Here is a 13,662-nt window from a genome sequence, read left to right on the forward strand (position 1 = left end):
TTCAGCTGTAATGCAGAGGTGCAAGTGATCTTGCTGTGACCTTCCGGCTGCTACAGGTCAAATCTAATATGCATCAGAATGGTTGGCAAATAGCACTGAGAACAGAAAGCCAAACAGCAGCAGGCAACTTAGTTCCCCTCTTGACTTCACAGTGAAGAACTGAAGAATCCCTGGTGAGCGCAGGAAGCTGAAATGAATTACATGACCTACCTAAAGTGACGACAGTTTCCTGTAGCATCTAATACCTCAGCACACTCAGTCTGACAGATCAGTTACTCTAATAATCTTCCCTTGGTATTGCACACTGGTAAGCCTAAAAACAGCTGCAGCTGGTCTCTGTGTCCTGCTCTAGCTCTGCAAGAGCAACTCTGTTCTTTTGAGATATCACTTGTTCCTTCTTACAAAACCCCTACTTCAGCCTCTCTGATATAAGCTGAAGCCACGTAAACAGGAATAACTCTTCCAATGTCATTCTGATTCATATTGGGTTGCAAGGCCAAAAGGCAAAAAACACTGTTTACAGAGAAAAGCTCTCCCAGCCAGGCTGGACAGAGGTATTTCTTCTTTAAAAAAAAAAATAATAATTAAAAAAAATATATATATATCAACCTCCTATTCCTCTTCATTTGTTAGGGTCCTTCTATATCACACTACATTTTACAAAAGTGAAGAAATTCCACCACACATAGAGTCAGCATTGAAGCAACTGTGTAAACTTGAACCTCCGCATGCATTTCAGATTAATGTCACATAACCAACCCCTGCATGCAACCCCCAAAACATAACGACTTTGAAATACTGTTAAAACGATATGACAGCTTTCCAAAACATGGTCGGGCATGTCTGTCCAAATGGCGGCCTTTAAGAATCTCGAGCCAGGCAGCAGAAAGAGGCAGAACACATTCAAAACAAGTTGTCTTATAAGAGATTACATTATTAGCCTGTGGGCTGCATCTGTCTCAAATGTTTCACCTCAGTTCCATCAAACACACAGGAAGGGCAATAGGGTATAAGAAACAGAGTATTTCTAGGCTGATGAAACAAACGGCCAAACAGAATTTACACAGGCAATTTAAGAGCTATAGCAGAGACTGACAATTTTGATACTGCTTTAAATTCCAATCAAATGGCATTTCTCTATATAGTAACACCTATTAGCCGGGTTCTCCAACTTTCTTTCACTCAATAGAATTAAATACACACAAAAGCACCAAAAGTGACTCCCCAAAATGCAAACTCATGTTCCAGCTAAGCAAAGCTCCTTAGCCAAGGCTTCGTTAAGATGATTCCTCCAGTTTCTCTGGGCTGTGCACTCATTCTTTCCAGGCAGGGACAAGCACGTGCTCTGCAGAATAAGCTGCTGTCCCCTCGGCCTGGACAGAGAAGCCGCTGCTTGCTGGCTTTAAACCTCTTCTTAAACAGTATAAACCAGTTTGCATTACAGAGCCAAATGTGTCTGATGGTCAGCCTAAACCAGCAGCCTGGCCTTTCGATGGGTCACAGCGCAGGAGTGAGGCTACAGCAGGACCTAAACAGAGGGGTTTCCCCCATCACATGGGGAAATAGCACTGTGCCGCTATTCATCCTCCATAGCCAAAGTCTGGGGATCAAAACAAACTCTTCCCTTGCCCTCCTCCCCTCTTTCCCATAGTCTCCTCTAAATGAGGAAAATACAGGAGTAGTAAGAATGGCTGCAAATTTTGCAGAGGACTTGATGGCTTCACATGCATTGGAAAAGATGAAAGCAGAAAGAATAAAGAAATGAGCATTCAGTGGCCATTTGTGCTGCCTCCAAGGTCCACGTCAGGGCAGCACCAGGCAGACATGAGGTAATCCCTCTGTTAGCAAACTGTTTTCAATTGACAACACTCCCTGGTTCACTGACAATGGCCTCAGCTGATGTTGAGGTAAACCTGCATCCCCAGGGCACATGGATGAACTGGGGGGCCTGTTTACCAGCAACCTCATTCAGTTCTCCTGCCAAGATCTACGAGAACACAACGGCTCCATTTTAACGCTGGCTCAATGCCCTGGCAGCCTCCGCAGCCCTTTCCGGTTCCTATTTCCCTCACCGTATTGTGGAGTTCAGGAAGCCCCTTACTCACAGCTCCAGGATGAGGACCACATCTGTCTTGTTCTCGTAGATGTCATGCAACTTGATTATGTTGGCATGCAGAATCTGCTGGAGAATAGCAACCTCCCGTTCGATTTCCTCACGCCTCACTCCACGACGGCTGGCCCGACTCTGACGTTTTTTAATGAATTTAGCAGCATACTCCATACCGGTGCTTTTTTCTCGGCATTTCTTCACTATAGCAAACTGGCCACTGCAAAGATAAGAAGATAACAAATATTCTCTTAAAGCTTACATGTAATCACAGCTTCCCAAGTAAGCCATTCATATACAAAGCTTGATCCTGCAACCCCTGAGCAACACTGCTAACCATACAGGCTTGTTCTTGGTACAATAGTGAGGATTGTCAGAATTATTCTGTTAAAGTCACCAGAGCATAACAAGGCAGCCTCCTGCTGTGCCTGAAATTTAGCAAAACCAGTAAATGTCTTGCAAGAAGGGAAGACAGATGTTACAATCTCTACAAAACAGTTCATGTTCAAATGAATAAGATCTGCCTCAAAAGGTTCAAATTACCACTCCTGCACTGGGTAACGCTTAAGGCATTCAAGTCTGCAACACACCACTGGATGTTCTGAAAGGACATGCACGCATTAAAGTGTTTCCCTTAAGAATAAGCTCTCAGAAAAGAACTCAAAGGATTGATAACCCTTTAGAAATGTAGAACTGGCCTCCAGTAACCAATTTTCAAATGAGAGAATGGTTTTTCATATCTCTGCACTGCACTTGATAATTTAGCTGTAAATGTGAAAAATAGGGTATGTGCGGCTTTCTCACCGCACTTCAAGGACAAAGAATTTCCCCCTGCACCAAGCAGTTAAGTGGCCACATTAAAGTTTAAAAGACACGCAGCTGCCATTTGCCCATAAAATTTTCCTCACTGTGGCTCCTTAAGTAAGATATTTGAGTCCAGCTGTAAAATTTCTCCCATGTCTCCTAAGAGGGAAACACTTGGAGGTCAGATAACAGTAACCCTGCAGGTTGCAGCCTTATGTCAGCAGTGGGAACCTTTCAAGATGAGACAATTGCTACTGACTCTTCGATAGTCAAGTAGGGGACCCTGCTCTGTTCTTCTTTGTGTGAGCTTCACCTTTCTTCATCACGCTCTTGAGAGGCACCATCTCCACAGAGTGACGTTCCCTCCTTCTCAATTGTCTTGTGAAAAAATAACTCAAATCAAGCTGAGAGAGATCTTATCAAAATTAAGAAAGAAAGGTGGCCTGCAGCTAAGCAGGATTTGAGTGATACCAATTCTACATAAGGCAAGAATGTGGAATGAACCAGTGATTGTTCAGAGGATCCTTTTGCTCATCCCATTTGGAAGGGACAACTTTGTTGTATCTGTGTTGTATCTTAGAACTGTTTAATCTAAAATCATCACAGACATACAAATGAGGCCATTAAATCATAAGCTGTTACCGTGTGTTTGCATTTAGTCTACAGAGGACATGTTAAGAGAGCTACTTCTACCTGATAAAAACTAAAGGAAAAGGATGATCTGCAGCTGAAGTACTGGAGGGATCTGAGGGATCCAAATTCTGCCATTTAGCAATTCACTTTTGCCCCACCAACAAAGCAAAAAAGAACCCTTCTTTCGCACAGTCTGCCTACGGACACTTGTACACTCCTTGGCACAAAGGCGTCTGTCTCCATTTGCTGCAACAACCAGTGCTGTGCCACGCAGTGCAACAGACACTCGTCCAAATTGACTCGGAAAAGCAGACAAAAATCACACTTAAACAGAAATACATTCCTTTTCATGAGGGATCACTCAGCATATTTATTATAGTTAAATACCTGTAGCTTCTTAGGTTTGATTTAAATTTGTAATACTCAAGCAAAGAATAGTGGGCATATAGATTTAAATTTATATTAACTCCTTAGGTTGAATAGCGAGGATAGCTAAATACTTGTTAGTCTGAAGTTACGTGAAACTTGTATGGCTTGAGACTTCATCAGAAACTCTAAATTTCAACTAGTCTTTACTAAAATCAAAATAGGATAAAGATTTCTCACAGAATTAATGCAAAATTGCCTTGTTTGGACACAAACACTTCCCAATTATCAAGTTTTCCTTAGATCTTAAAAAAACGAAACTCAAAAACTGACAGATTTGAGAAAAAGAAAAGCTAGGTTAAAGCACAAAAAGCACTGATGTTAGTTCCTTCAAATAAAACTGATGGAGACTCACCGTTCTCTTAGCTCAAGCACCACTCACTCAAGTAACAATAATGAGTAAGAACATTTGGTCTTGACAGAAATGTCAGTTCAAACATAAACAAGGTCACGCCATTCCATTCAGGATGAGTTTCATTCACTTAACTGCTCTCATCGCTCAATAAGAATCCCAGTATTCTCACAGATTCGGTGAAATCAATCACTTTCACGCAAAGTATTAAAATAAGCTGCCCTCATTTTTAAACAAATACGCATGTTCCGATGAACCTTCTTGTACCTAATGGTATCTCAGAATTTCTTTACTTCACCTTTCCATACTAGTGCAGACCTGGATGTAATGATGTGTAAAGTACATAAAACAATGGGATGAGGAATTTGAGCTGGCGGACAACAGGGAGCTACTGGGGAAAGTGCTGTAGTGGCAAGAACAACTGTCAAGGAAAATTACTCTGCTAGCAGCATTCAGAGATTGTGTTTGATAGGACTGACAGAGAGCTGCTGCTGACAAGTCTTGGAGCAATATCTCTGCAGGAAAAGCTGCAAGAATGTGAATGGAAAGAGGAGTCGACTACTTTTGTTTGGACACCAGTTAAAGGACCTTATGATCCACCTGAGTACATCTGTGATTCCAAGTAGCAAGAACACTTTATTACCACCCTAAACCTCTTCTGCCAGAAACTCTAAGCTGAGGGTTACTGCTTGCTATTTATTTTCCCACTACTAGATTACAGGAGGGATTTATCAAACTTCCTTTTGGCAGAGGGAAAGAAAAGGAAAAGACGCAGAATCTGCCTTACGAACAGGCCACGGATATCCTGTTACAAACAGGACCATGGTGGGGATGTGGACACAACTGGAGATCTGAGCCTATGGATACAGTCACACGCTTCAGGTTGCTTTATTTAAGTGTACAATGCACCTTGTGATAACAGTGAGATGAAAAACAAGCAAGCTGTAAAGACAAAATAGGACTATAGTTAAGCACATTTTGGCTAAAACTATTGCTTCATGAAAGCTGCATTTTGTTTTGGCAACTTGATATCAGAATGGGGGCAGGGGGCAAGCAATACCTGTATCATCTCAGCGATTTGGAGGCAAGGAGCACCAGCTCAAATCCGTGCTTCACCCTTTTCATAATAATTGGAATGAAAAACATGAAAACTAAGTACCACATGTGAACCCTATATCCTGCCAAGCATTCCTTAGTCAGAAAAGGCTCAGGTTTTATCAATGAATATTTGACAGAACCATACTCTAAAATAAAAAAAAATTTAAAAAAAACCAACCTTTCATTGCATTTCCACCATGGAGCAGAAATAAATTTTAAAGTTCTAGTAAGCTATATGGCCAGGAAGCCACAGGAGAAACTTCTGAGAACAGTACAAATAGCCACCCTTGCCTGGCATGTATAAAGCCTCACAGGTCTGCAAGATCCTACCACCAAAAAACCACCTTACCCAAGCCTTGTCTCTTCAAACTGAAGAGTCTCTGTTGATGTCCAACCACTTTACAAACAGACAAAACAAGAGAGTGAGCTCCTTTTTACACCCAAGAGCAGTCCAGTTCTCCCCTGCCACAACGCACTGTATGTCCGATATCTCACTCTGCACGAACTGGCAGGTTTCCAGTCCCAGAACACACATTTAGTATCAGATATTTCCTTATTCAGGGCATTACATCCAGACTTGCAAGGAAAAGACTCATCTTACAGATAACCTTAACCTTTAGCTACTGTGATTTTATCAGCCAGGATCTCTTTATACAAATCACAACAAACTCATTAAGTGCAATCCCCCATGACTACACTGTAGAAGCACTGAGCTGTTATTGTTTTCAATATTATTATATCCTTCACCGGCTTGGTGAATGAGAGATGCAAGAACAGTTGGAACGTAAATTATGCAGCACACACTGCAATTCTATTCAGAACCTTATAATTATATAATGTACTTAGTGCTTCATTAACACAGATGTCTGGTTGGAGTCTGTCTTAAGCCTACGAAGGCAGAGAAATTAAAAATTAAGGCTGTCACTTGGTGCTTGAAAGCTAACACTCCATGGCAGAGGCGGCCTCTCATTTCAGAGGGTTCGAACAATGCCAGACAGCCTGAAATATTTCTTTTTGGTTTTCATTTTCATGCGTATCCCTAAACACTTCTCAAGAGAGAGGTAGGAACGGATGGGACAAACGTACTTATCCCTTTAGGAATAATCAACCAGAAATGGAATTGAGACTGGAGCCATTTGTCAAATCCATTAATTCGTTCATATTTCTGCCTCTTTGATTTTATCATTATGAGCAAGCCCTAGAGGGCTTAAGAGAATGAAATTCCTGCTACAAAATCCCCAGACTTGCCTTAAATATCCTACTAAAAGAGTTTCTTCTGTAATGCTGAGAGCTGCTTGTATAAAACCTTGTGGGTTTCATGTTTCTGTTTGATTTTTTTTCTTCATTTTTCACAAGAAATGCATCATGCTTGGTCCAGACTTTCTGAAGAGGCATGGTACTAATGTTGCTGTGTTTGCTCCCTCAAATTCTCTCTGGGGACATAAATTCTGCCAGCAAAGTTCAGGGAGAAAATATTTTATGAGTGCTGATTATGGGAATGAACACAGTCACTTTCGCATTTAAAAAGCCCAGTGATACTGTGAATTTTGTACATTTTTGTTCACTTAAAAGCACACAAAAATAACAACGACACAGCATAGGAATTCCTGTCTTGTCCTTTTACATACTTCAGACTCCAGGACAATTGTTCATTACAATATCAATTCCCTTGTAATCTACTATTTCCCCCCTCCATGTGTATCCATGAACACGCACTTTACCTGCTCCTGTCCCCACCTTTATGGCATTTCTTTTATCCCTTAAAAACAGACAGTCTTTTCTGAGACAGCTTGTGACCGGGAAGAGGTTGCAAGCCACAGGGAAAAACACAACTGCACAATTACTTATCCTAGGACATTTAAGCCAGTTACAATGTAGTTACCCACAGCACTGCCCAGAGCTCACTTATCCATATCCCTGCTCACTGCAGAGCACCTTTGCTTTGCCCGTCCCTGTTGCTCAACTCCGAGGGTCTGCATTAAAGCATCACAGGGTAATGCTAAACTATTTTCTGACTACCTTAAAAAAAAAAAAAGTCTGTTTTCTTTCAGAAATACAGAATATTTCAAAAAGATGGACCGAATTTGAAATCACTACTGCTTTGAAACTTCTTTTTGAAACTCCCTGTATTTTGGCCAGCTGTACAACAGCTTTGTCACCAGTTCAACATGGGCCATCCTCAACTGTGGCAACAGCTCAAGAGTATAAACAACAGCAGCTGCAACCTGTCACATAATATAATTGGGTACAACATCAAATCTGTCCATCATTAATAAGGAAATTTATCCTAGCAATGAAGACAACTTATTATTTGCGTTGCTACTATTTATCTAGGAGATCTGTCACTGAACAAGAACACAGAGACAATATTCCTGGGCGGTGGTGGAGTCTATTTCCAGAAGCATGCTTTAGAGGAGCACAAGTTCAGCTTATTTAATTGTTGCGCAGTTCAGGAGAGGATGTGGAAAGGGTGTAGGGAAGAGAGAAACTGGACAATCCAGAATAACTTCTTGCTCTTATTTCAAAGTTTATTTTTAAGAGTGGTTCTAGAGGGTAATGCCCTGGGGCAGATTTTCAATTGAGAGAATGACAGAAGTGCAGCCTGCCGGTTCTGAGGTTCTGAATGCCCCAAGGCGGAACAGTGGTATTGCTACGGAGCGTTAGAATAGGGCAACTCTTCACATAGGTACGGGTTTATACAAACCTTCCTCTGATATTCCAGGAACACCACATCGCTGAGTTGCTGTCATGAAATGCTGAAAATATGTAAACAAACTACTGAGCTGCCAGTCCAGGTTACCTGACTCCAGCCAGGCTCTCCAAGGCCAGAGCGGGGTGAAGTCAGGAACCTGGGTCTGCCATTTGAGAAGAGCAAACCATTTCTTCCCTAAGCACGTTCAGTCTGTTTCTTTATGTCCTGTCCATATTCATCTTAATTCACTAAGGAATTCTAAAAAAGATGATTTATTATTTTTGGTAGTTGTTATAACTTGAAATTCCCATTGATGATATGCTAGAATGTGTCAACAGGTACACTTTACACTAGAATATGTTTTCAAGGAGTTCTTTGAAAAGTAAGTGAACCTGGCACAGGACAGCGCTCTGGCATTCTGCCGGTAAAGAGGCCCCAGATGAGCCAAGACAATTTCCTTTGGAACAGATTTACAAGGGATCTTAGGCAGCAACCTCCCACCGACTTCAATGGTAATTAGGTTCCTACACACTTGACGGAAAATAGCACCTTAGTCTTTCTGTACTTGATTAGTAAAGTCTGTAAAATGCAGGTAATGCTACTGGAAAAATGATATAAAATTATAAAGGGTAAGCATGCAGCTGGACCTACAAATTAATTTCATGCCTCTAGACATCATTAGAATGGCAACTATAGTAATTCATATTTTTATTCACTAGGTGCTCCTGTACAAGAATACATGACCAGAAGGGAAACTAAACCAAAACCTAACAGCATCTCAACCAGTCTTTTCACTGCCTAGATGCACACGCAGACTACTGCAAATAACCCCTTTCATGGAGCATCTGCAAACTCAGTTGGGGGGCTGAGCATTTAGTTGGGACCCCTTTTGTTTGCAGTTTGGGAGGTGTTTTCTGGAGGCTGGAGTTTGCAATGAGAAGCTGCTCAGCTCGGCGATCCCAGCAGCGCACGGTCAGGCTGAGGGAAGGGAACGCTCATGGCCTATTGCACAGCACAAATCACAGCAATACTTCTTCCACACAGATTTTTTTGCTTGAATGGTGCCATAAATATTTATTACTCTTTTTTTGACATTGGTTTTGACCTACAGCAGGTGTAGGGAGGTGAAAATTCCGCAAAAGGCGAAGGTTTGCTCTTTTCATTTGAGAAGAACAGAAACCAGCGATCTAAAGCACACCAAGCTACAGCAGTATGAACATGGTAATACTGACATCAACACATTTGGTACTGCTGCACCATTTGGTGTGGACACAAGCAAATGCTTTTAAGGGAAGTGGAGATGACCTTCCATGCTCCCTGACCTCCTCCTCCCTCACATGTTTTGCCGTTGCTTACGATGTGATCACACTGACTTATTCCCGGCCTACTGCAGGTCTTGCTCAAATGTGCACTTCAAAATCGAAGCAGAGTTAAAGAAACTATGGTTGGTGTGTCAGCCAGCTGGTTTTAACAGTATAATTACATTCCAGACACTGTAATGGCCTTGAAGAAAACTTCTCCCACCAGAGTCTTAAAGGCATACAAAGTAGGAAGATGACAAAACTCAAGCTTGGTTGCAATTCAGAACTACATTAGGCACTGGGAAGGTAAAAGACACACTGGAGAATTTCCAAATTAATGAGCGATCCTGTTTAAATTGCTTCCTTGCCACATCCTGAGGAAGGCAGAAACACCCAGAACTAGATGGTTCTGACTTGTGTTTACATCAAATTGCAAACACACAATTCTGATGTCAGATGATTTTCTACAGAAGAGTAGGGTAAATGTTTCAGTCCCACAGCATCCTTCCCCACTAGCCAAAACATGCTCTATCTAAAAGCGACATTTGGCACACAACAACATAGACAAAGCATGAAAAAAACAACAGCCTGCTATACGAAGGAGCTACAGGAAAACTGAGCTTTCGCAATATAAGAAGGTGTTCATGGTTTGAATAAAAACACAGGTTTCATATTAGTCTTTTTTCTTCACATAAAAGACATTCAGTTATGAGAACACAGGGCTAAAAGGGTTTATTTGCTATTACAAACTCTGACCCAAACAAAGACAAACGATACGTGGTTGCCTGTGCTTAGGAAGCCAAAACACAGCTTAGAGATCTAATTTTAGGTTTACTAGACTTCACAAAGTTTGCCAGTCGTTGACTCTCTTTCTCTAATTGGATGATAAATTATGTTTGGTCCCTTGACAGCAAGAAAAAAAAAAATGACACCCTATCCAGTGTCATGTATTCTCTGAGCTCTGAGTCATTATGATATGTTTAACCCTCAAAACAATTTTATTTATGTTTACTGGCAGCAATTCCTTACTTCAGTCTATGTCATTGGCTAAGCCAGCTTCACCTTCTGTTAGCATCACACTGTCCTCTCTCCAGTGAACGACCTTACAGCATCCTCTGCTTTGATTTTGCAAAATCTACATTTAGAGGCAAGTAAAAACACTAAAAATATGATATTAAATCATTGTGCGTACATTCTTAAGTTAATATACATTCATGTAATCACAAATAATCGTGTCTAGCTAACCTGAATGCAGGACTTCTCTAGATTCAAGAGGCTGATTTATTTAGTTTCAGCAAAAAGGGGTAATTTATTCTCAGTTATAACAATTGGTTTTATGTCAACAGTTCTGTTCACCATGCCTTTTTGACACTATTAAATTCAGATTGGTTTTAACTGGCGATCTCAAGCTTCGAAAGTCTGCATCTTATTACTTTTCTTTTTCACTCCTATTTCTTTTTCTTGGAAAACCTACATTAATAATTTTATCCTTTCATGGCTGCATTTTGTTAACTTTCAAAACAAAGCCCTTGAGAATTCTTGCTGAATGCCTTTCTTAAAAAAACCTCAAGCCTGAAAAAGCTGTTTTCCTTTCAAATTTAAACGATCAGAGCAATTGCTCTACTGCATGTAATTTTATCAAGCTAAATACTCTCCTCCCTCTTTCCTTACACTCCAGAGCTGACTTCTGCTGGCTGTAATTGCACTGGATGCTCTTCCCAGCAGAGAGGACAGGAATCCGCTGGTAACTTCTCCTACAATCCATTTTTCAAACAAAGTGGCTACCTTTCTTAAAGCAACTACACAGAACCTAAACTATGGCAGATTATGACAGAATGATCTAAAACTTTTCCTAATAGAGCACTTAACAGGAATATTGCTTGGCTACCAAAAAGTAGATAAGCTCTTCATGTGTGTGAAAGATACAGAAGTAAATCTAATTCACCATACCTTATGGCTCTTTTTTGAACCTTTCATGCAAGATTATCATAGAAATATCACTAACCACAGCACTGTGATATAGACTGGAAGAAAAAATTTATTATACAAGTAACAACTAAAATGACTTCATTTCAGGCTCACTAAGTGCCTGGGCAGTGTCAGGGTGACTTCTAACTAAACCAGCGAATGTTATAGAGAGAAGTACCACAATACCACTACTCTAACAATACGCTAAATTTTAAACCTAACGAGATGCACTATTTTACACAGAAAAAGTAAAAAAAATCAGCGGCCACTTTTAAACGCACTGGCATTTTCAGTATTCGATTGTGCAGTACTCTGGAATACAGTGAGTTTCCAGGGTAAGTTTCAATATTCAGGACAGGGAAGTGCTGAGCGCCTCTGGACATAGGCTGTGTCTGACCAGGTCACCGTCTGGCACCTTTCACCCACACCTCCTTACAGCTCGTGCAAAGGTGATCAACGTATCCCGGCCCAAAAATGACCCCTGTGTCCACTGCCAGAGGAGAGTCAGAACAGCAGAGGAATATGGACTCAAACACAAAGGTTCTGGTTTACTGGAATAAGTAGAGAGGAAATAAATCATTTGAAATCCAAAGCAAGATTTAATAAATCTAATGTTTCTAAGCAATGCTATGAATTATTACCAGTTATCAATCAGGTATCATGTTATCTGCACTACAGCCAATTAATGCCTTTAACACCATTTTGGGTCATTAGCCCAGAGTCACAAGAAACCATGTCATCTACTGAATCATTGCCAGCACGTCCTGAAGCTGTTGAACGGTTTTGGAAATTTCCCAACCATGCAGCGACAAGCAACGTGGCCCTTATCAGCTCCTGAGGTTGGAGGAGCAGAGTCTGCAGCGATACGGCACGAGCCCGGCAATTCTGGTGAGTTCCTGAGAGCCTGGCAAGCATTTTCTGTAACCTGAAGCTCAAGAATAAAATGCACGCGATAATTTTTTTTCCCTCACTTATCGCACTTAGCTCTTAGATTGAATATCAGCTCCCTGAGTGGTAATGAACAGAGTCCAGAGACCTAGGGAAGGTCAAAGCTGACTCATGCTCAGCAGGAATAGCTGGTGTGATAAGCTGTCCCTTCTGCTATGTGGAGCAACACCAGTGCAGACGTAATATGCACGCAGAAGGTTCGAACACTGCACCTTTGCGCTCAAAGGTCCAAATCCAGCTACGTGTGGACTGAACGTAACATACCTGGGAGCAGATACATTGTAAGAGGGTAGCAGTATTACTGTTAACCGATTTTTCTCCTTCCTCATGTATTAAAAAAAAAAATGAAATCACACTGGCATTTTAAATGACATTTTAGGAAATTATCTGTAAGGCAAAAACCACAAAGGGTCGCAGAAGCTCCCATTTCACTGTTCTTTGTGGATTCTTCTGCTCCACTAAAGTAAAGAGGTGGAAGTTATCTCCTCATCTTATTTAATCTTTACTATATTGAAGCAAACAATCTCTTCCAGCAGCAGGACAGCACAGACGCTACATTAATTATTCTCTCCACTCTTCCTACATAGGAAACAGAGAGATCAGTGGAAGTTCTCCCTTTACGAGGATTACAGACCCACAAAACTAGGATATTGATGGCAACTACTCTCTCACAAAAGTTGTAGATTCTGTAGTAAGTAAAGATTCCAAGTCCTGGCTTTGGGGTGTAACTGAATCTGTGCCACGGGCTGCCCAAAACAGGCCAGTGACTCCCACCCAAACGTGCTGGCACCAGATAGAACCAGTGGAGCTACTGGAGTGATCTTACATCTCACCAAAGTGTCACTGCGCATCACGCTCAGCTATTACAACAGGTTTTGACTCCAGTTCAAAACTGCTGATGTCGAGTTTTCAAAATTATTAATTGATGTCACCTGAGCTAAATTAAGCCTGACCATCAGACAAGTATCTGCAAACCCTGTTCTGCATAAGATGCTAAGAACTTGTCCAATGTTTTATCATTGTTAGTCCAGTCGTGAGCTGCACTGTGTTTATTTTATGTGTATTTTTACTCATAAATAACATTTTTCATTTCAAAAGCATGGAATGAATACCATGCAGAGTATATTTTCTCAGCTGTTCAAATTTCCATCTGCTTTCTACTGCAATGCAAAGTGGAAAAAATAGTTTTGGTTTTACAGAAACAGCAAAGCAAAGACTGAGATTAGGCTTAGTATTCAGTGGTTAAAGATATTACTGAATTTGAGCTTTCTGAGCACAACCACTGGGGTCACTCAGCTCTAGTTATACTTTCAAAGCCAGATATGGACCGAGG

The 13,662-nt window shown here is 41.1% G+C and overlaps 1 protein-coding gene across 3 annotated transcripts in view; it reads right to left on the reverse strand.

The window, feature by feature from the left end:
• Positions 1-13,662, reverse strand: part of LOC135992771 (death-associated protein kinase 2-like) — a 42,688-nt gene that overhangs the window by 15,830 nt on the left and 13,196 nt on the right. For all 3 annotated transcript variants that reach the window (XM_065642163.1, XM_065642164.1, XM_065642162.1), the window contains exon 3: positions 2,106-2,327. In XM_065642163.1, the coding sequence (XP_065498235.1) occupies positions 2,106-2,327 (222 nt within the window). The remainder of the gene's footprint in view (positions 1-2,105; positions 2,328-13,662) is intronic.

Source organism: Caloenas nicobarica, chromosome 10 (genome assembly GCF_036013445.1).
Source record: "Caloenas nicobarica isolate bCalNic1 chromosome 10, bCalNic1.hap1, whole genome shotgun sequence".
Taxonomy (NCBI): domain Eukaryota; kingdom Metazoa; phylum Chordata; class Aves; order Columbiformes; family Columbidae; genus Caloenas; species Caloenas nicobarica.